This window comes from Lepidochelys kempii, chromosome 12 (assembly GCF_965140285.1).
Source record: "Lepidochelys kempii isolate rLepKem1 chromosome 12, rLepKem1.hap1, whole genome shotgun sequence".
NCBI classification, from domain to species: Eukaryota; Metazoa; Chordata; order Testudines; family Cheloniidae; genus Lepidochelys; species Lepidochelys kempii.
This window is the reverse complement of record NC_136391.1, coordinates 8,884,961-8,909,129: the sequence shown is the minus strand read 5'-3', so window position 1 is coordinate 8,909,129 and position 24,169 is coordinate 8,884,961. Positions and strand designations below refer to the sequence as shown.

Genomic DNA, 24,169 nt, shown 5'->3' with positions numbered 1-24,169 from the left:
TGGCAAGGCAATTAATCACGACACAGTGCAGGGCTTGCATGCAATGGCAACAAAACCTTGCGGCCTGCAGCAAGGGAGCACACTGCTGCCCTATCAGGGCTCTCCTTTGGCCTCTCCATATACTCTCCTGCTAGCGTCTCGTCAGCAATTGGTAGAAGTAGGGTATGAGGCTGGCACCCTCTGCTCATGGTTGGTGCCCCTGACCCAGCAGGAACATTTGCCAAGCACAGATTCCAGGCCAGCTGGGCCCCCCCGGCTGCCAGTGAGTTTGATGAAGTAGCTGTAGAGCAGGATATATAAACAGACAGGACCTTAATTTCACACATACCCTCCCACTAACCTCCCCTAACATGGGCGTATCCGGGAAAGAAAACAGTCGTCAGCAAAGGAAGTTCTTTCCCACAGCAACAAGTCTGGTTCAGAAGGTTCTGTTATTTCTCCACGATCTCTGGTGTTTACAGTAGATTCCACGAGAACACACACAGTAGCTCTTCCTGGCCACGGCAGGGTTGGTCAGCACAAAGGCTTCTCCTCGGATGAACTCCATTCAAGGGAAACAGAACCAGAGTAAAAGAGGCAACACTGTGTCTTCCTCCTCCAGGCATGAACAAGCCAATTATTGCTGAAGTAGATCACTTGGAAGGAGTGCTCCAATGTGAGGCTGCCATCCAGGGGACGGCTGGGAAAGTGGCACTTTTGGACAGTGGGATAAAGGAAGTACCATCCCTGGTGAACAGAAAGGGGTCGAGATGAAAGGACCAAGAGGGAGAAACACACCCAGGGTTTTGTTCATACCTCCAATGTCCCTCATTTTGAGGGGCGGCTACTCATTTTAGGTGTCCCCTCAGTTCTTGAAAAGTATTTACCTCACAAAGAATTATGAAATTGTGATTAGAAGAAGTTATTTAGACGAAGGAGTCCCACACCATTTTATTTTAGCTTCCCTGTTTGACTAATTTGTGTGTCCCCCTCATTTCAGGTCACTCAGTGTTCTACAGTGGGGCCTCAGCAGGCTGAGAGATGGTCTTGTTCAAGTACAATTTATTGGCACCACCTGTTTACCTTTTCATGCCAGTGTGAATGAACAAGGATCGTGTATAGGATGAGTTCCATAGAGGTAAATGACAAGAGGAATTAGGGACAATTGTTGTGATATATAATGTACAAAGCAGGCAAACTGTACGAAGCAATTGACAGGCTGATGCAGGGAAATGCAGAGCTGTCAGAGAGCAGCGGCTTCCCAGCTGACTAAGAAATAAGGGATGCACTCTGCAATAGTGCTCCCAGGCCTTAGTAAATAGAAGGGTAAGGAGCATGGCCCTCAGCACATGCAGGAGTTTTGACTGGCTGTCCTTCTCCTGCGAGGCACAGGAATGGAGACAGGCAACAAATCAGATGATAATGTCTCTGCAGACCCACAGCAGACATGGGAAACCCATCTGCCTGGTTACAAGGAACTCCAGCTCCCCAAAGGCAGACAGAACGAGCTCTTCCTCTCATATCAGCTTGGAATGGAAGATTGAAAAGCCTGAGATTTTCCTTGCACCTGACTGTGTCCCATTGGAACCTGGGAATCTCTGCCCTTTGAGAGAAGAGACATCCAAATCTTAAAACACAGAATACTCTTTAAATGAGCTCAGACTAAGATGAGGCTCAAAAGCTGCATTCTATGCAGCCTCCCTGGACAGCACTCCAATCCTCCTCCATCACTTTCACATTTATAGCACTCATGGGTTCTAGCACCCACAGCTTCTGCACAGCTGAAGTTAGGAGAAAGTCTCCAAAAACCTGGAGTTAAGCAAATATGTTCCCTCTCCTTTTAGCAACGGAGGTGACCTTACTTTAACGGCTACACAAGACCTAAACCAGGCCACCTCTATAACAGTGATGCACTGGGAATAAGGAAAGTTGCATTAAAGAAACTTCAGGACAATTTCCAACACTGATCAAGAGGGGTGGTGTTGTTTTTTAATTTTTTTAAACAATAAAACAAACAGCTGTGCATTGAGCAAACCCAAATCTCTCTTACACACAAATATTTTAAAGTTTACTAACAGCATTGCAAGGTAAGGCATTCCAAAGAGATTTATCAAAATAAATTATCTTCTTCACCAAAACATTTCTGCAATTCATCCTTTCATTAAATTCACTGAAATGTCCTAAAAACCAGCAGTAAAAAAAAATTACCAATAATTCTAGGTAATACTGGGCTGCTTCCAAAGGACAGTGATACTAGAAGACACTCCTCAAAACATTTAAAATTAAGCCACTGCCATGTAAAACTCAGCTATGTAACCTAGGATTGTAGTTTTCAAATGAGTCTAAAGTCAAAAGGTCTTTAAATTTTTTTGAGAAAAAGTTGGGGGATTTGTTCACAGCTAACCTAAAGTCCAGCAGCCTTGATTCTTGTGTCTGTACGTTGGATTAAACTAATGGGTACGCTACTACACAATGCAGGCTTAAAAAAATAAAAAGCAAGATACTGTAGCTATCACTTGTCTGGTCAATAAAGTCCCATCCATCCGTGTATGGACCCTTCTTTGTATGTCACTCGAGAGACCAAACTTGTAGGTTTCAACTACGTTCCACCAACATATTGTAACACTGATTTCAAATTTCTAATCTATTTGCCTGGTACCCCCTTTTTAGCTTTACTCTTCTCAGCCACCCATCTGCTGCTGGCAATGAAATGCATAGAGAAATAAAAGCTCCAGGGGGTGAGCAGAGCTAGAAATGGGAAGTGAGGAGGAGCTCAGAAAGGGTCAAATAAATTGTTTTATTGAGACCAATATGAGCTAGCACCTCACTGTACAACTCATGCTTTACTTTTAAGTTTCGTAGCTAGACAACCGTGACCATCCAATGCGCTGCTCCCACATTCCAGCATTTATCGGTGTCCGAGCAGGCCTATGTAACATTTTTAACTCATTCTTGATATGTACAGTGACTTGGCCGTGGCTGCGGCTGCCTGCTGACTTAAGATGGGGTTCACTGTGAATCTCAACACTTCAATTCTTTCTTCTAATACTCCCCTTGGACGATCTCAAGCTAAACACGCAAGCACCTTCAGTGACCTATGCAAACAGCTGTTAATCGAGGCAGCAGTCTTTCCCTTGCCTCTGCCGCAGGCCTGCACCTTATGCTAGCAGCAGAAATCACGCCCAAGCCTTAAAAACTGCATTTGTTTGTGAAGGGATAAGTGTCACATAGAAAATATTACCAAAAGAAAAGGTTAAATCTGTCAGCTGTCCAAACACTATTAGACCACATGCTTTATACAGCAGAGACGCAGCCAGCTCACTCATCAGCACAGCGAGCTGAGCTCGGAAGAGAGACTTCCTGCTGGTATGAAGAGTGCAGGGTTTTATTTATTTATTTATTTCAACATTGCTCGTGAGGAGGCGGTGGGGGCAGCAGCAGAGAGTACTACAAGGTCTGTTGCATCTGCAATCTCCGTTCGGCAGCAGCGGCTAACATTCTGCGGCGCACGGTGACGGGGTCAGAGGCAGCACCCTCAGACAGAAAGGGGCTCTCGGAGGTGGAGTCCTCATCAGAGGTTTTGTTTAAATAACGCCTACAAGGATAAAGGGAAAAGATGGGTGAAAACAACAGAGTGGCTGATTCTGGCTCTGAAAAGAAGCCATTCAGGGTTTATCATTCTGAAAAGCAAGGGAGGGTTTGGGTTTAGGGTTAGGGAAAGTGGAAAAATACCTCAACTGCAGATCCATAAGCAGCGTAAACTCGGACTCTTGCTATGGTTACCAGAAAGAGGACTACATTGTCTACCATGCAATTTATATAGTTAACTTTCTGGTTAAAGCATGGAACTGGGAGTCTAAAGATCCAGGTTCTATTCCAATTTCTCACACCAATTCACTGTGTGGCTTAAGGCAAGTGACTTAACCTCTCTGTCTCTTCATGTCCCCTTCATTAAAACGGTGGTAGTACCTATCTCACAAGGATTAGTTCATGAACATTTGAGAGTCCTAGGAGAGCAAGAAAGCAGCTTCCAGAGATGACATCCAGAGATGACATCCTGCTGCATTTTAAAATTAGTGTTAAAAGCAACAGTTTGAATCTACAACAGATCTAAAAATACGAGAAGTGAACTAGTAGTTTTAAATAGGAAAGAAAAAATAATTTGCCTCTCTGAGCAAAATTTAAGGATTTGAGGGAAGATGTGTCTGGGGACAGGTATATCTGAGGACAAATTTCTCAAGAGACTCTTAAAATGCACCCACAAGTCTTCAGGCTATGTTCCATCTGAACACAAAAGGAGGTATTTAAAAAACGCAACTGGGTCTGTTTGCTGACAAAAAGGGCTGCACCTGCAAACAACATGCATACACTTCTTGCAGGCCCGTTTAACGTTTTGCTCGTAAAAGTTGGCACAGAAACTTGTTCAATAGAAATGAACCAAACACAAATAAATAAATAAATAAATAAATAAATAAATAAAATAAATAACCACCTTGTTGTATGGTACTTGGTCTCACTGGGCATTTGTGTGCATCAATCAACTGATGCCCACCTGGCATTTATCAGAATTTATCAACCTTCACTAATATGAGCAGAATTTATTAAAAAAAAGTTCAGTTCAATATGCAAACATTTATTAGCAGCCAAAAGAATCAATTTACAACCAGTCACTATATTTTGTGGGGCAGGGGAGGGGACTGGGTTGAACTTTGTGTAGAGTTTTTTGTAAGGGGTACCATAACTGACCTATATCACTTGGTGCTTAAGCAGAAACAAAAACTTGCTCGACACTTGAAAACAACTGTGTTTGACATGTGGTGTCAGATATAGTAAGATATGAATGCAGGCACAGCCACAGCCAGGAGGCAAGATGATGGTTTACTACAAGTAGACTCAGCAGACTTGTAAATGATACTGGGTTCTCTTCTTTATGAAGGGCCTGATCCAAAGCCCACTGAAGTCACTGGAAGTCATTCCACTGATTTCAATGGACTCTGGATAAGGCCCTAGGTTTATATTCACATCTTGTTGAGAAATGGGCCTAAGTCAGCACTTCACAATTGTGTTTTTGATAATGATGCTGTATTAGACAGAGTCCTGATCCCGCTGCAGCAGATACAGCTGTTGTTCCCACTGTATTTTGCATAAATACATAAAGACAGGGGGAAAAGTCCAGACAAAATCCACTTTACAAGGTACCACTCTAATTAAGTGGACAGTAGTGCGTGTCAGGGATTGAGCATACTTGCGAGCTTGCTGCAGCAGGTCTTCCTTCCGCTGAACTAACATACGCTGCCTTTCATCAACGGACTTGGAGAAGCGACTTCCTCTGGCCTCAAAATCTTCTGTCTCACTGGGCTCTGCTTCCATTTCATTGAACTCCACCATTTCTTCCAGTCTCGGACTGAGTTCAAGTGGTACTCTCTCAGTCTAGGATAAAGATAGGAAAGTAAAGAAGGAATTTATAGGAAAGTGTAAAATTTGACAACAGGGGGTTTCTATATCACAACAACAAGCTACAGCCTTTCGGAGCTATTAATAAGTGCAGGGGTTTTCAAGGAATTTAAGGGAAAAAGGCAGCCAACTCAGGTAGCTAATTCCTTTCGGCTTCTTCACAAATTCCAGTCAAAATGTGCAGCAGGTCAAGCCAAAACATATTTAAAAAGAGTCAGAATTCTATAAAGCTGCATCACATCTCAGCTGTCAGATCATTAGTTTGGTTGTGGATTCAGAGAACAGACTAGCTATGAGATTGGCTTAATTTCCAAACGCAAAAATGTGGCACCTCTTGCCCTATTTCAAAATAAACATTAAACAACAAACCCACAAATCACAGCTTTTTACAGATGATTAAAAAGCCAAACACAAAAAGTGATGTAATGAAGGGTCTCATCTGACCCACTTTACAGTACAGAAGCAAAAAATTAAAAGGCAAAAAGAGTTCACAGCGAGACCACCCCCAACAGCAATTCAGCCTATTTCATAAGTACTAGCATTCACCAATTCCTTGGGTCTCAGTCTCATGCCTTTGGATTTAGAATTCTTAGAGCCTACAGACCACATGCACACAAACTGCCACTGACTTCAACAGTTTTCCAACAGCTAGATCTGCACAATCAGGCCCCCGTTTTGTAACTGAGCAACAAGAGTGTGATAAAGGTTATAAAAGGAACTCTAGCCCATCTACCACGAGTAGTTTGTTGTTGCATCTCTGTTTCCTGCGTATCTTCAGAGTCAGATCTTCCCTCTACTCTGTTATCTGAACTGTACTGTGTGTGCCTTTAACTTGTAAGCTCCTCAGGGCAGGAATTTCATTCTTGGCATTCTATTTAGCATATTATACACACAACCTGTTGTAAAGGTCTGTGTAAATTTACAATGCTAGCTGAGCTGGAAACCATTATATGTTCCGTTTACTGCAGAGTGAGCTGGATCTGCTTAGTACGCTGAACATGGAAGAGCAAATGCACCTCAGTGAAGCTACCTGTATCTGCTATCATATATCAAACTCTTTATTAGTGCATCCAAGTTGCCAAGAAATTCTATTGTAATTATTCACCGAAATATACAAGCACAAATGACAAAACTAGATGATCAAACATCAACTGGAGATAGCATTTAAATATTATTTTGACTTGTAAACTGAGTAACAGCAACATTAAGCTCTTTTTTACAGTCACTCTTCTGATGATAAAGGCATTTTATTATATTTCTTTAAATCAGCAATAATCTCAATCCCTAAAATACTGCAAACTGAGAAATCTTGCATTCTACCATGGAGTGGGGGAATTATAATTCAACCAAGGTTTCTAACCATCAGAGGACTGAAGTTCCGGAACAGTGTTCCAAGGGGAGCAGTGGGGGCAAAAAACCTAACTGGCTTCAGGACTGAGCTTGATAAGTTTATGGAAGGAATGGTATGATGAGACTGCCTACAACAGCATGTAGTCTATCTGTGACTGCTAGCAGCAAATATCTCCAACAGCCGATAATGGGACACTAGACGGGGAGGACTCTGAATCACTACAGAGAATTCTTTCCTGGGCGTCTGGCTGGTGGATCTTGCTCAGGGTCTAACTGATCGCCATATTTGGGGCTGGGAAGGAATTTCCTCCCAGGTCAGATTGGCAGAGACCCTGGGGGGTTTTCACCTTCCTCTGCAGCATGGGGCATGGGTCACTTGCAGGTTTAAACTAGTGTAAATGGTGGATTCTCTGTAACTTTAAGTCTTTAAAATCATGATGTGAGGACTTCAGTAACTTAGCCAGAGATGATGGGTCTATTGTAGGAGAGAGTGGGTAAGGTTCTGTGGCCTGCAACGTGCAGGAAGTCAGACTACAATCACTAGATGATCATGATGGTTCCTTCTGGCCTTAAAGTCTATGAGTCTATAATAATAGCACAACTTAGCTCTTACATAGGCTTTTCATAGTTTAGTATCATTATCCCCCATTTTACAGATGGGGAAACTGAGGCACAGAGTGGTGAACTGACTTATCCAATGTCACCCAACAGCTGGGAATAGAACACAGTCTCCTGAGTCCAATCCAGTGCTCTATCCACTGGGCTATACTTTCTCTCCAGAAAGAACTATTTCTACTTTCCCCCAGAAACAGCTATTCCAGATAAACAGGAAAATTATCACAGCGCGCCTAATTCTGCAAATTGTTTAACACTCTCCACTCTCAATGATTTAAGTTAAGCAGCCATAGCTCCTTGAAGGAAGCACTTACCACATCTTGCAGGACCGAGCCTTAGGATACAATAAATTCAACCCCAGAATTTTTCTTACCACCAAAACACTTTTAATAATGAGCAATATAAGAAGAAAAGGTTAAGCCTTTTTAAACTAAATTCAAAGCTAACAACAGATTGAACGAGTAATTCTTTTACTTGCAACACCTTGCAGAGTTTGTCATGTTAAATTATGGTGGCCTATATTGGCCCCAATCTTCAAAGTCTTTAATGCGAAAGGACCCAAGTACATCAGCAACTACATCTTCATCTACAACCCTGCCAGGACATCTCTGGAAAGACTCGGATTACAAAATCCAGGAGTAAGGGCATGAAAGCTGGAGATAAAGCTCTCTCAAAGTGACTCAGTTGTGGAATGAGCTTCCTGAGATCAGATTAATATAGAGGCTGACCACTTTCCAGGTACTCCTCTGACAAAGCATTTCCAGTATGATGATAGAATGTATTCTCCAAAGAGTCTCCTTGCTCAGAGAGGGGAGAAGAACAGAAAACTCCATGAAGTCTGCTAGGGTCTCAGCCTGGAGATTTAATTTACATGGGAAGCACTTTGATACAATTGTGATGAGAGCTACAAGAAACTCCAAGATAGAAGTATAGCAACATACCGAGCACCACACATTTTGGAATCCAGCCTTCATCTGAAAATGCGGCATTAAGGACTCCATTGCTTCCCAGTGTAATTTGTGGGCACTGCACAAAGTTGTTGTACCATATTTGATGACAGTCTTGGAGACATAAAAAATTACTTGCTTGTAATAAGAGCTCTCTGAAAGCAGGGTCCGCTAGTGAGCCATATTCTTGCATGCTGGCACAAGAGTAAAGTTTAGAACCATCATTCTGATGAAGCAGCTGTGAACAAGACTCCAGAGGGTGCACAAAGCTCCGTAAGCTTAGAACTGGGTTGTCCATAGCACGACTTGCAGAATTTCTGCAGAGGCTGTGGTTTGAATTCTTGTGCATTTGGGAGCGTTTTCCAGCTTTTCCAACTGAGCGAAGTAGTCGTCACAGCAGTACAAGGACTGTGTACAGGAACCCGCCTCAACCGCCAACAAAGCATTCAGTACTTCACTCCCCTGGACAGATGGCCTACCAAAGCTCATGTGAAAATTGAGTTGATGAACAAAGACACAACTAAACTACTTTAGGTGAAGAAATCAGCCTATACGGATCATGTCCGATCATATCAGGTCAGCAAAATAAAACCCGGTAACTTCAAGAAATGCACGACCTGAGCGAACAGCCAAAGAGCTTCGGTACCATTTGCCATCCAGGCAGACTGCCCTGACACCTGAAATGCATCAGAGGGGTAATACAGCGTTCATGTCAGTTTCTACAGCCTAGCTGCTAGGACTCCAAATCATCAACTGCATCTATTTCAACGTCCAGTTGTGCTGATGGCAGCCTGCTGAGAGTATAAAGCTCCATAGTTTGAACATGGAAGCTGTAAACTGTGGAATGCAGAGATTTCAACAGCTGGTGAGCAAAGCGAGTCATTTTTAAACCATAGGGGACGAATCAGCGCACCCATCTCGTTGATACCAGCATCTTTGGAGTGCAAGCAGCAAGGCATCGACTAATCTGATGTCAGCAGAGGCCCTTCAGACATGAAACTTCAACAGCTAGATCACATAATGGTGCTACTACTGCAGCAACCTTAAATACCCTCTTTATGAAAACCAATACATGACCTTTTGGGGCCTTTTAACAGTATGGAGAGGTTTATATCAATGGGGGGGCCTTGCTTACACATGGAGGTGGAGGAGTGATGTAACAGAACTCTGTGGTCCCCTCAGAAAGCCTTGGAGCAAGTGAGCAACCTCACTTCCTTGGATCTCCAAGAGGAAAGAATGGAAGCACCCTAGAATGAGCTCCTCCACCTCAGCCAGGGTCCACAGGACAGTCACCACAAACCCATAGCCAACAGCCAGACCTAGAAAAATCAGTATGGACCCCCGCCTCCCGCCTTTTTGACCTTTACCCATGGCTAGGAAGTCATCAGCCAGTGAGACTAAGAATCTATGCCCTACTGGGGACTGAAGCAAGACTGAAAAGAGTGGAGGGAAAACGAAAGTGTCCGAGGGTTGAAGAATACCGTGCCACAACCTTCCCCCTGTTACTCAAAAAATGAAAGCTGAGACAGGCAAGACCATCAACATCAAAAGTCTGTTCTTTGAGCTGGGGACCGACAACTGTTCTTGAAGGAAGCTGGTAACCTAATTAAAATCTCAGCCATTGTAGTATGAGAGAGAACAATATCCCAAAACACAATAATAATCTATTGCAGTGTTTAACTATCCTTATGGTCAGAAAGCTTTTCCCAATACCTAATCCAAATCTCCCTTGCTCCAGATTAAGCCCTTTACTTCTTGTCCTAATAAGGATGGTCCGATTGTTTTGGTGAATTTAATGTGAAGAGAAGGGGCTGGCTTGACAGCCCTGGAGACTAAAGACTCTTCTCTGTAAGCACAGTAACAGATACAGGCTGAGTAGCAGCACTGCAAGCTTCCTTCACACGACCCCAACTTGATTCAAGCCTGACCTGATGGAAACACATATGGAAGTTGAGAGGGAAATTCAATCTCCACAGCCCATTTACTGGTTTAGGCCTCTAATAAGATGGTCAGAAGTGCCCATTTTGCACCATGTCCAGTAGGAAGAGGATAGATACCACCAACTCACTTCCCACAGACCCCACAGCCACCACTGATAACTTTCAGTCACGACTGGGATGAAATTCACACTCAGTCATCTCCAGGAGAAAAAGTCCCTAGATCATTATCCCCAGTCCATTACCAATTCTGCAATCCTCCCCCAAGTCAATATGCTCAGATTAAAGTGTTTGAATTGGGGTAAAGTTCTGTATTTTAAATCAGACCAAGAAGCGTGCCACTCTTTGAATGTGCATTTCCAAAAGCATCGCATATATAGGCAACTTTTAAAGCTTTTCAGGTGGGTTAGCAAGTCAGACCATCGGCATACACAGATCCAGAACATCAGCACAGAAACCAAAAAGGTTCAGGTGCAACACAGAACATTCAAAGCTAGAGCAAATCTGTAAAATGATGCTCCTGAACATGAGAGGATTTTCCTTTAAAACGATTTTACTAACACACCACAAGAAATCAGAATAACCCAAAAGAAACACAGGATGAGGTTTCCTTAAGTGACACAAGAAAAATCAAGTACTTTATATCCAACTTCAGATTTTCCTCCTCTGTGAGTCTTCCTCCCACTTGAAACTCATGCCAATACTGACCCCGTTATATCTTCTACTTCAGGGCTTTAAATATAAATAAAACCCTATGCTACCTCGGAGTCTGCTGATGGCAAACTGCTGCACCTTGTCCTTAAATTAGACACAGCGGGGCTATTCAGGTTATTAAAGGCTGCCAGAGGCCAGAAAATTCTGTATCTGATGATTCATTCCCTTCTAAATCCAACTACAGAGGAAGGTAAAACCACTTCAGCTCAGGGAAAAACAGAATCTTAAAAACAAATCAAATAAAGAGACTCTAATCTTTCCTCCAAGCTTTAGTTTAGCCGACTTGCACCATTCTATTAACTCCTTAAAGAGGGAAAAATGTTTTTCCTTCTGCTTCTGGGGAAAGTCAGAGAAAGGAAAAGAATTAACTACCTTCCTCCCCTTCCCCTCCCCCCGATTTGTACCCATTCACTCATAGGCACCCCATGCCCCCTAGATCTATCTCCCTCCCTGCCCCTCAACAACCATATGACAAAATCCCCATACATGAAAAAAAATCCACTCATTAAAAGGGACAACATCCCCAAAGTCTCAGAGAAAATAAAGAGTGGAGCTCCCACCTCCCCTTTAAGGAATCACCCTAAAGAATACAGGGATAGCAAGAAACCCTGTCCTGCAACTCCCCAACAGCCTTCCTTCCTCAGACATGAAACAAGATGAAGAATTCCTTGAAAAACCATCCTGTCACAGTCACGTAAGACGACTGTGCTTTAGAACGGAAGCCTGACCTTTTCTGTACCGGTGTTGCCAGTGTGCACCAGTCACCCAGGCACTGTAATACCCACAGGCAGAATTTACTGGTACTCTCTGCTGCCTGAGTTCATGTCTCTGTAACTTGGTTTCCTTTCACCATCGTGCACCTGTGCTTTTTGGTGCCAGCTTACCTGAGTAGCAGTTTCCGCTTCCTCCTGATCGGAATTATGCCTTTCCACGGGACTGTTTGACGCAGGCCTAACGCTATCTGGACGCTACAACACAAGCATCACAGATTTAATAAGCTACATGAAATGCATGAATAAATACAAAGGTAGGTTCTAAGAATAACTTCAAGATCTGCCTTACACCCCATAACACACTGTGCTTTCTTTCAAAAAGATAAATTCTCAAGAAAGAGAATACCCATATGAGAGACACAGAATTACAGCCGCTTCCCCCCCCACACACTGATATAAGGTACATACCAGGTAACCCTACAGTATCTGGTGTGTGCAGCACCAGAATTAAATATTCTTACTAACAGAAACGGGGCTCCCAGATTGTTTTATTGCAGTCCAGAATAAGTAATAAGACCTGAACATTATTTTGCTGACTACTTTCTTTGTAATACCCCCATCCCTCCAATGATATAGCTCAATCACACATCAGCAGAGAAAGCAGCCGCAAATGTTATGATGCTAGAGCAACGTGACCAAGGAGATGCTTTGTAACATTCTGAGCAAATTACCATTTAAGATGAAATTTCTTACATTTGTTTTTAGCCCATATATGGTATTTTTGCTATACGAGAGTGAAAACATGGTGTTTCTGTAGCTTTAAGAAAGCAAGGAAATTCCATGAAAAAGCTGGGTTAATACAACAATACAGTTGCGATTTTATAGGCACAGAAGTTGAGATAATCATAGTCACAGAACCTACAGCATCAGAATGCCAGTCAATTTTACACAGTATAGTAAGGCATTCAAATTAAATCCTATCCTGTAATACTAAATGCTATACTCTGTGCAAGGGCACCTGAGTTAGGGTGGCAGTAGAAATTACCTGACTTTTATGCCGGAGAAATCCGAACAATGATGTTGCATTAACCCAACATTTGATACTGATAGTGGATAATAAACAAGGAAGAACTGAAGAATCAACATTACATTTTCCTAGTTCATTCTTAACATTCTCATCCATGTGATGGATCTAGACAATTGGTAAAGTATGGTCCTGTCAGAACATGATCTCACGACTGACCTGTGTTGGGAAAGGTACCTGGACACGTCCCTCTAAGATGTTGTCCGTTGTTATTTCTACCGAGCGTGTCAGCTGCAGATCCTGTAGAACTATATGGTAGGGAACCTGAGGGAACATCTCTTGAATCTGATGGGCCTGTAAAAAGCAAAATTTATAATGTGAAAATCTGTGTGCAAAGTGCCTTAAAAAAAGAGCCCTAATGGAAGGATGAAGGCCCAGATTTTCAGAACTATGCATACATATGCCTAGTTTGTATCTGAAGTGACTGCAATTCCATTCCAGTTGTGGTAATCATGCATGCAATGACAATAACTGCAAGAGCAAACTGGACACACGAGTTCTGGGTCACTGTCGCTCTCAGAAAAATGTCAGAACAACTGTACTGTTTGACGGCAACCTTGCGCATGTCCCATTTTCCCAGAAACAAGAGATGAGAAACTGTAGCTGTCGCCACTTTGGCAAATACAGCAAGAAAAGTTACAAGAATAACACACTAGAGAGAGGCTGGTAATAACTTACATCCTGATGCAGAAAGATGAGACCAGGCTGACAATTTACTTACAGAATGAGGTGAAATTCTGATGCCACTAAAGCCAACGTCAAATCTCCAATTGACTCACATGGAGCCAGGATTTCATTATGAAACTTCGCCCTTGAAAGAATACAGGCTTCAAAAAAAACCTCACATATACTCTTTTAATGAAAGTATTTTTTCATGAGCGTTTATACCATCAATATTTAATCTTTCAGTGACTGAAAATTAACTCAATGTTTAAGATTTACTATACTCAATCCCAGATTAACGCCAACATGGCATTGATAACCCAAGGGACTAGTAGTGTCCATTTTAAATAGTCCACTCTCTCTCTCTCAAGCTGTTCAGGCTAGAAACCGATACGTTATCATCACCTGAAAGCCCGAGAAAACAGCTTTCAAATGGATTAAAGCATGAGCAACTAACAAGTTATTGGATTTCAAGCTGTTTAAATGATGTACAACTGAAACAAAGAAAGGCAAGAGGGCAATCAAAATAATGTGCTTTTAAAGGTCCAAAAAGTCTTGATAAATGCCAGGGCTAAAAAAAACATTACATGACCAGTACAAGTGTGTTCAGGATCAGTAAACCTTTCCAACGCTCGGGGGGGGGGGGGGGGGAGGGGGGGGGGGGGAACGACACACATGGCAAATGATATGCTGGACAGTGGGGAGAAAACCAGGCACATACTGGATGGCACTTTCAAATAGCTCACAAAACAACAGAGGTACAATACACGTAACAACAGCTTTCTCTTTTTATTAATCTGTGACCAAAGTAACAGGTTCAGCATTTCAGCCACTGGTGGCCTCTTTCTTTGAATACTCTATTAGGGTTTTTCTCAGATAACACAAAGCAGAATTTTGTTTGGTTTCCAATTTAAAATACATAATACTTCGGTTTACTAACACAGTGGTCTTTTTCCTTACATTAGGCAATTTAAAGTACAATACTGAAATATATTCAAATATGCATGACCCTTATAAATTATTAGTCATCCTAAATATAACTTCCATCCTGTGTCATCCTGTTCAGCAAAAAAGAATAGCCGGTGTCTGCTTAAATACTCTGTGCACATTTAACTTGAATAAAATTATTACAGTTGATAGTCTGCAAACCCAAAAATATTCAAAAACTGTGGTCTCACCCCACACAGATTCAACAGCAGAGATGGCACTGCAGTAAGGTCTTGTATCAGGTAGATGTCATTGTTTTTACAAGATACACTGATGAACAATTACTAATATGCTATGAAATTGGGTATCAAATAATTCAGATTAAATTATATTTGTCAGATTAAATGAACTAAATACATTTTGTGATGTAATTTCCTTGAGTTTTGCTATCATGTGCTATTGTTTATGCACTAATCCACAAAATCTGGTAATTTATAATCAGTGTCCCAGTCCTCAATGTGAATTAGCAAGGTTCTGCTGTACTAAGAGAGCATCATCTCACTGGTACGTGTTTGAACACAAAGCTCTATGTAGGTGCTCAGAACCATTAATAACAGTGATGAGTACTCTAGCAACAATAATCCTAAAAGAAAAGAAACATACAGAGACGGCTACAACACTACTGCAAACAGAGACAGTTTTGTCAGTTTAAGGCCTAATTTTGCTACTACTGAAGTCAATGGCAAAACACTCAGGATGCAGAATCAGAACCTTTGTTACTATGAACTGTCTGTGGAATGAAGTACCGGAGAGGACCATTAGACGGCAACACCAAGCAAGCTGAGAGAAGCAGCTCTATGGCCCAGTCCTTGAAGTCACACCAACCTATCTATCCTCATCCACTACATCCTGTTGCAAGCAGTGCACAATGTTAACACGGACTTATGGTCTCCCCTCACTTCAGTTTCCTCCACTGTCCATTTATTTTCACACATCAGCACTGATAACATGCAAACCCAGCTCTAGACGTCAATGGAGCTGCACCCACGTAAGCTAGGGCGTCTCTGTGGTGAAGCCTTGAGCTTGGCATCTGCTAGAGATTTCAATGTCTCCACTCACTCTCAGTCCACATACATCCCTTTCACTCCAACACAGATTGGCGGGCATAGGAGTACAACCTATTAATTAATTAGTTAATTAATTAATTAATTAATCAGTCTTACCATAGCATTGAGCTGTGAGTTGCTCGCTTGCGCAATACCCAGGATATTAGTAGTGTGCATCACTTCCACTGAAAAACTGGGCAGCCAGCTAGCGATACGAGAGCCTAAGAGCAAGAAACCAAAAGGAAGGTCAGCCAGGAATAAAAGAGGTTTTCAGCAATCTGAGCTTTTCCATGTGTATTTAATTCCATCACCTATAATTATAGAAAATGAATAAGGTGAATTCTACAATGGATTCCATTCTAAGCATGTCTCCCAAATGGGGAGAAAGTAGGAGCAAAGACAAATATATCCCTCTCCCCATAACTGTCACTATTTGTTTGAAATGTACATATTAACATTTCATTAAACCAGCCACTACTGATCTGCAGTTGATCTGTCACAATATTTTTATTTTTAAACAAAAACTGGTTGGTGGAAGGAGGGAGTCTTGAATAGTTTGGGGATTATTAGGGAATCAAGAGGACATGAACTCCACTACAGCACCAGTAACCTACAGTTAAATTCTAGGTTGTAGAGTAAAAATACCTGCTCATTGACAAAGGGAAAACTCGAGGGTCAAATTCAGCTGTGGTGTAAGTGGGTGCAACCCCACCAATTTCAATAAACATGTGTCTGCCTATATAGAGCTAACTTTGGCCCCTGTTGTTTCACAATCATGCTGCCAGTATCACTGGGCAAGTGCTGCTGTGCAGGAGGCTGGAGCAATCGCCCTGAGTGATCCTCCGCCTCCTCCTGTCATAATTACAGGATCAGGCCTCCTTGAGTATGGAAAATGGATAGATCCTCATTCCCATTCCCTTCCTCATTTCTTATTTCTCTGTTAATCGGTCCATGCCTTGCTCTAAGGGATAGCAGTTGCTGTCTCCACAGGAGCCTCAGTGGTCTCTCATATGAGAAAATGCTGGGGAGGGGAGCTTCTACTTGCAAGTGTCCTTAGGAGAGACAAAATCAACACAGAAGATGGAGACTGTGCAGGAAGCTGTCTGCAGTGAAGTGCCTGGATGCACCCAGCAGGGACCAGCCCTTCTTCTCTTGGTTTTCTTGATTTGAAAGAGGTGAGATTACAAAAACAGAACGGACAAATAAAGGTGCATTGTGTGGCAGTGCAGCATCTAAGTTAGAATGCCTGCTATGAGCATGCTGGGATCTCCACTAGGGCAGAGCCCAATCGTAGCTGCCTGCCAGTGTGGACGCACACTTAACTGAAAAGGCTTTAAAATTACCAACAAGTGACAAAATTCCCCATGAGCTGGGGAAAGAAGGCATATGCTGGTGTCAAAGTTAACAAAAATTTGGAAGAACCTTTGCACTAATGAGCCTTTTCTGCACGAAAAACAGCTTTTGTACCAGCATGCTGAGGGAACGGCATGACCCAGGACCACTGAGAAGTCCATGTGCTTTGTGCATATATCATATGATATATTAATGAAACCACCAGGACCACCTGATCAACTCTATTTTGAACATATGCTTTTAGCTAAGACCAAACGTTCATAGGCCTCTATGGGATTTCATATGACTCAGGTCTTGCAAGGCTCTTCCAAGTTTTGGCTGATAAATGGGGACTAGATGGTTAGTATAATTTTGGAGAAAGCCTTCAACACACGCCTGGTAAGATGTAACAGTCTTTCAAGAGCGGCCACCGATTAGCAAACAATTTGGGTAGGCAGACAAACCCCAAGTGTTTCCTGCTCTGCCAATGAGCATGAGAATTTATGGAACAAACAACAGTTCTAGAATTGTTAACCCTGTAGAACTCTAAGTGGCCACTCCCTTTTCCTTGAGTTACAGGAAGAAGGGAGCTTTGGATGGTCTTAGAAGAGTATGTTCAAGCCTCTCCAGAGGTGTGACAAAAGCAAGTGTAGACATATCTGAGCTAGCTTTTAACTAGCAATAGCTTCACAGTGAAGCCGTGACAGCCGCACTGGCTGTCCACGGCTGCCTGGGACCCTGTGTACATATTTCAGCAGCTGGCTTATGCTGCTGTGGCTTCATTGCTATTGTTACGTGTCACAACGTGCTGCAGTCACCCCTCTGACTGCAGTGCAGACACACCCTATGAACCAATATTCACCTATAACTAGGAGAAGGAACTGTATGGCTGAGAAAGCTGAAGGGGAGAGGAAATTTTTGGACAGTTTAAGTTTATACTGGACCACAATGAGGATCTTATTTACACAGAAGGCTGCTGCTCTTCTGTTTTTCTGGATGACATCAACTGTAAAACCTGGTTAACTCACCGTCGAAGTGGAAGAAGTGATTGTGCTGGTTCAAGCGAGGTCTGCCTTCTGCTACTGCCACAGGTACCAAGTTCTCATCTAGGTTCTCCCTCTGGTGGTCCTCCCTAACTCGGTGATTGTCAGTGATATTGAGAGACATTCTACAGGTGGGGCAGGATGTATCCTGTTCAAGCCAGGAACGCAGGCATGAGCTGACAAGAAACCAGGGAACAGAAAACCTTAGTAAGCATATAGCATTTGTCTGAGATATCAAGATCACAGGTACATAGAGAAGCTGCAGTGTAACAATCACACCTCACAATATTCTCTGCAACACATTAATAGGTCTGATTGCTGTTACATTTTACAGCTACCTGAAGCAATAGACTATCTGATCAGCTTCTGATGACCCCATCACTTGATTTGTCTTTTCAGCTGAAGAAACCCAAGTGAAAGTGTTTGTACCTTGCTTTTATACCCACACTTCCAGACAGACCCTCTTCATGTCTAGAGAAGCCTTGCACAGATTTACTTGCCCAAGTAGCCCAGAGCATGTAAATTTTAGTTTGGAAGGGGAAGTCAAATGATCATCATCATCATAAAGAGCAGGTGAGCAGATTTTGTGGCTATGATGGTAAATCTTCAAGGCACTTTTAGCCAGGCTGGTCTGGAGTTTGCATTCCAAAGAACTGTTCAAATTTTTCTTCAGACAGTTAACCTTACTTCTGCTATTGACAAGGGGCCTATCACTGTGAGAATTTTATGGACTAAGATTTATTGATGCAAGCAATAATGCATTTATTTTCTAGATTCATTTACATCTGCAATTCTTGGGGTCCCAGGACTTACAGGGATCCACTAAGCACTTTGTCTGCTTTCTGATTCAGACTGCCTAGACTGCAATGAGAAATCACGCAGAATTCAGAATTGTATTCTCTTGCAGAAATTCAATACAATTTCTTAAACCATATACTTAGTGCTCATTTAATACACTTAATCAGAAGCTCCCAATGCATCGAAGTCTCAGTATGTCTCATCCCCATTTTACAGACGGTGAAACCCAGGTGAAAGAAGACTTGTTCAATGTCAAACTACAAGTCAATGGCAAAGTCAAGAATATAACCCACTAGCCTCAGTGCAAGGCTGTATTCTAGTGGCTCAAGCTGTCCATCTACATATGATGGAGATGTACGAATAAATATCTAGATATGATGGTAATGAGCACACTAGTAACACCAAAGTAGATATAATGAAAATCTGGCCAACTACATCGGCTTGCTCCTCAGAAGAGTGTACCAAGAAGCACATTAGTGGTGTCAATGATATAAAGTCATTACTTACTGTACCAAACAAGTGCTGGACATTGTAAGACAGTGAATTCAAACAAAATTCTACTCAAAATTAAAGGTGGGATTTTCAAAGGAGCATAAAGGAGTTAGGTACCTAAATCCCAGTGAAATTCAATAGGATTTGGGCTAACACGATTTGACTCCTTTGAAAACCCAGCTTAAAGGCACAAGGCTGATCACAACCACATGAATCTGGGCTACCATCTCTTTTTGTACATCTTGCATATATGAGGACATAGTTTATGATTTTATGTGAACAAAAGCTATTCCACCACCTACCAATGCTCAAAATAAATAGCTATGCACTCCCACATATCTGAGAACAAGAACAAAAGCTTCATGTTTAGCATGCTAGTAGAAAAAGAACAATGATGAGAAGAGAGAATTAATTCTTAGAAGGCATGAAGGTTAATTTATTAGATCAGGTTTTTACGTCTGAGTTTAAGTCATCCATTTTAACATGTTGCCTCTCTCACTAGCTAGCTGGACCATGCAGCTCAGAGTAACCTGAGTTCAGAAAGAATGCAAAGATGCCATTTTAGATACATGGAAAACAACTTTCTGAAGAGGAGAGCCTCTGCTTCTCAAGTGTATGGCTGGTGATTAAATATTCATAGGGTTCTGTAGCTTTGTAAAAGGAGCTTCTGCAACAGCGACAAATTATCTCATTAGAGGCTTCATGGAATGCAGATAAATATTTATGAAAAGGTTTGAAGTGAACAACAACAAATTAGCCCCCCAGATCATAACCTCTGATTTGATAACTAACAGCCAAGAGAGAGCACCAGGGAAGAAGCTGTTAGCAAAACAAACATGATCATACAACACATGGACAAAGTATTTAACTGACTCTTCAAGTTAGACAACAGGTACTTCAGAAAGCCCCGGCCTCCCTTTCCAACTCCCGCTTTTTTTGTTTTAAGCACAAGGGTAAGGTGTTGTCTCTGGTTTTTCGTCTACCACCCAAAAAATAATAAATCTTCCTGGAGGAAACGAAGGTAGAGGAAAAAAGCTGAGCTTGCTCAAACCAAGCATCTATATACAGCAAGGCACTTCCTGCAATCAATTCACCAGATACATACTTGTGGAAGAGATGCCCACATGGGAGTTTACGGGCAGTCTGCATGGAGTCCCAGCAAATGGCGCAGTCGTCATTATTGACAGCTAGCTCTTCAGGAGTTGCAACTGCAAACCTACAATCGGAACAGACACAACAATGAGCACACCAACCCCAGCACAGCTACAAACCTAAAAGTTCTCCCATTAGAAACCCTTATTCACTGCACTAGCCATTCACTCTGGGTTGCTGTAGAACAGTAGTTTGCAGCTTTTTCCAAAACACAACCACACATTAGAAGAGAAGAAAGTTCTGAAGTTCATAGCATCATTTTTGGGAACCCTGTCCCATCTAGTTATGAAAAGGGAAGATGGCCATAGACCTCCTTGCTACTCCTCCAAGACTCATCATCGTTAAGCTGAGAACACACAAGGTACAGCATGAAGAGTCTTGGCTTAAGAATAAGTTATACTTTTTAAAACCAAATTCAGCTGTTTACATCAATGTGGAAGTTCTTCTCTTATCTGGTGTAATCGTTTGTGGTTTCAGGCAATTTTATACTCCCCCATATACACTTTAAAAAAAAGTTTAAGATAAAACTATGCAGACAACTAGTTTCTAGTAGCCAAGTGCAGAGGCTATGGTGATGAGTGCCATAGGAAAGCTTTGCAATAAAATTAGTGAAGAACTTGCTATTTTGAAGACGTTAAGTGACAATCCACAGACAGGCATGGTGCTAATTTAAATTGGTAGTTTCATAAAGATTCTTGTGATATACTAGTGCTCTCACAAAGTCATATTGACACAGTACACTGTATAGACTAAGGGTCTAGTCCGTCACCACAAACTAGAACACCCCAGAAGCAATCAGAGTCATTTAGGTCCATAGTGAGGACAATCTGACGATAAGGAAGGAGTATCAAACACTTTTAGACTCAAGACAACCTCAATTCAAAAATTCTTTCAAAAAAATTAAGCCTACAAAAATCACTGATAAAAACAAACTAAGAATTTTATTGAAACCCACAAAAGAAAATAAGGAAGACCATCGTGAAAAGCTCATGTAATCTTTGGTGACTTAACATCCTACAGGCACTTCTCCTATCAGTGATGGTGTGGGTTAAGGATGGTGCATCAGGCTTCTCTCTGACATGCTTTAGCCCTGGAACAAAGGCACTGTCTTTACCAAATATGTTGATTTAAACTGGATTTGTGCAAACCAGATTCGTGCAAATCCCTAAAACAGAAGTTCTTAAACCAGTTCACACCCTGTTTAAATCAATTTAGATTTAATTGGTAAATTATCAACATTATGGGGTAGTGTTAGTTACTCCACAGTTAAGATTAGCAAAGCTGTTTAAGATTTTGATTTAGCTTAAATCAGTAACTTACTGACACAAACTAAACAGTTAAACCTTGCGTAAATTGGGTTTAAGAGTGTCAATGTTAGGAGTTTAAATAAATCACTTTTTAAACATTTTAATTAAAACCAGTACATTTCTAACATAGGCAAGACCAAAATTTGACCACCGAGAGTTAAAACTTTGAAGCTCTTGTTCCATTCCTGATTCCAATGTTTAAAAAAACCACCAATTTTACTGTAACGTAGTTATCGCTCCCACTGCAATAACAAAGTCAATCTCAGATTTCTGTTAGGTCTAAAGCTTGGCCCACACTAGAAAATTAGGCTGGTTTAACTACATTGATCAGGGGTGTGAACCCACACCTCCAAGCATGGTAGTTAAGCCGACCTACGTCCTTGTGTAGACAACGCTAGGTCAACAGAAGAATTCTTCCATCGACCTAGCTACTGCTTCCTGAGGAGGTAGATTATCCATGTGGACAGGAGAATCCCTCCTGTTAGCATAGGCAGTGTCTATACTGAAGCCCTGCAGTGGTGGTGCTGTGTCCCTGTAGTGTTTTAGGCGTAGACAAGCACTAAGAGGGGTCTACTTCCAATGGAGGGGATGGAGAAACAAAGAATCAGTACTATGACATAGTATAAGTGAGGAGACAACAGCTGGATCACCAAATTTGTGGTTCACAAGCCCTTTATATTAACACATGATAAACAGTGCCCCCTCACACCCATTTTTTATCAGGAGGCTCTCTCTTCAGGATCCAACTCAGCACTTTAAACTCACTCATCATTTGCTCACCTAGCTTCCATGTTTCCAACCACACGTAGGTAGTTCTTGTGACGACGGATTCTACGCTGAACCTCATGGAACAAATAACGCAGCTGCATAAAAATCACCAGGCTGGCCATCGACAACCAGATATTTCCAAACAGCTATAAAACAAAACAAAGCGGTGCTCAGAAGTGAATACCAAGAAGCTAAAGAGAAGAACTGAAAAATAGCAGAAAATGCAGTATACATCATACGAATCCACTATGGCTAGCAAAGCAGAGTGTTCCAGTCTGAAGGGCTCAGAAAATTCCAGTCTGGCTGTTCCAGAAAAACCCATACCATTAACAGCTGTTCCACCCTCAGACATGAGAATTTTGCCTGTAATTTATGTTTTCAGAGGAACATTTACCCAATCTTTACAACCTTAGTTAGATTATTTCTGCCAATGGGAATTGGATCAGGCTCTTAAGAGAAGGAAGAAAGATCTAAATACAGAAATAAACCAACATTAACCCAGGTTATTTTGTGTTCCCTGTTCAAATACAATCACAAGAACCACCCCCAGTTTATACTGTTAACACTATTTGAACAGTAAAACATTTATAACAAAAAAAAGTTACATTCACTCCTGATCAATGTGATGTCTCCTGCTGGGGATGGAAATAATTTATTTCTCTTGATAATTCAAGCCTGACATTACTCAAGTACATATCGATTTGAAGTGAAACATCTGCAAAACAGATAATTCTATAGAGAGCCAAAACAGCAAAACAAAATGGCTTCCACAGAGTCCAATGATACAGGTAGAAACAATGCCTACAGAGCAGTATTACATTTCCATCTCTTTATTTAAACACCTTCTGTGTAACTTTCAGTCCATTACAAATTAAAAATGTGCGTGGCCAGGTCATTTTATATTAAGACAGTTCTGTTTGCTTAACACTGACTTCAGTGTTACATACCAGCATGTGAATATGATGCATCAGGTCCAGTGAAAGCAAGGTTAGCTCCATGACAAAATCTGTATAATACACATACGTTCCCTTGCCCTCCCAGGTTCCTTCGTGGTTGAGATCCCAGAGATGAATTACATAACTGTAAGAGAAGAGACTTCAACATTATTTATAAATAAGTTTAGAAACTGAACTTGATTCTAACAACATTGTTTACAATTTTTTCCCCCTCCTGCTGCTGTTTCTCCTCTTTCCATCACGCTTAGGTCTTTTTTATTCACCTGACTAATTAATCTCAATGATTTCAACAGCACTATTCACGATAAGCCAGGCAATCAGAATTTAGCCCTTGGTCTTGGGCTATCTCAGCCTACTTTAAGCCCTGTGTGGTTATATTTGAGTCCATGCTTCAGATACACCATTATTAATAAACTTCCTTAGTTGTACACTCACTACTGTATTACCGACCTTTACTGAAAAAATATGATCAACAATAAATAATCTCTGTCCCTCCCAAAAAGTCCCATTTGCAAACCAACAAAATAACTAAGCACCACCTTCACAAAGTGAAGCACCTATCTGCACCAAGATCTTGGCATGGGTATCACCTAAACCAGATGCTACTTACCGTAAAATCACATGAGCAGTTCTCACGGTCACAAGTAGAGACTGGAAGGAAAAAAAGGTCAATCGTTAATAGAATTCCTCCCCGTTTTACATATAGGTCTACTGAGGCAGGGAGTGGAAGTGACTAGACAAGGGTCACAGTCAGGGCCGGCTCTACAGTTTTTGCAGCCCCAAGCAGTGAAAAAAACTGCCGCCGCGGATGGCAAAAGGGAGAAACTGCCGC

At 41.7% G+C, this 24,169-nt stretch overlaps 1 protein-coding gene across 2 annotated transcripts in view; it reads right to left on the bottom strand.

Moving 5' to 3' along the window:
- Positions 1 to 1,940: 1,940 nt before the first annotated feature.
- AMFR (autocrine motility factor receptor) overlaps positions 1,941 to 24,169 on the bottom strand; it is a 37,760-nt gene continuing 15,531 nt past the window's right edge. The window contains exons 5-14 of one of the 2 annotated variants that reach the window (XM_073307478.2): positions 23,948 to 23,988; positions 23,329 to 23,461; positions 22,394 to 22,527; positions 20,260 to 20,370; positions 17,850 to 18,040; positions 15,607 to 15,710; positions 12,953 to 13,087; positions 11,881 to 11,964; positions 5,225 to 5,409; positions 1,941 to 3,574 (exon numbers count right to left, since the gene is read on the bottom strand). In XM_073307478.2, coding sequence (XP_073163579.1) covers positions 3,427 to 3,574; positions 5,225 to 5,409; positions 11,881 to 11,964; positions 12,953 to 13,087; positions 15,607 to 15,710; positions 17,850 to 18,040; positions 20,260 to 20,370; positions 22,394 to 22,527; positions 23,329 to 23,461; positions 23,948 to 23,988 — 1,266 coding nt within the window. In that variant the 3' untranslated portion in view covers positions 1,941 to 3,426. The remainder of the gene's footprint in view (positions 3,575 to 5,224; positions 5,410 to 11,880; positions 11,965 to 12,952; positions 13,088 to 15,606; positions 15,711 to 17,849; positions 18,041 to 20,259; positions 20,371 to 22,393; positions 22,528 to 23,328; positions 23,462 to 23,947; positions 23,989 to 24,169) is intronic. The other variant, XM_073307479.2, reaches the window with a different exon arrangement.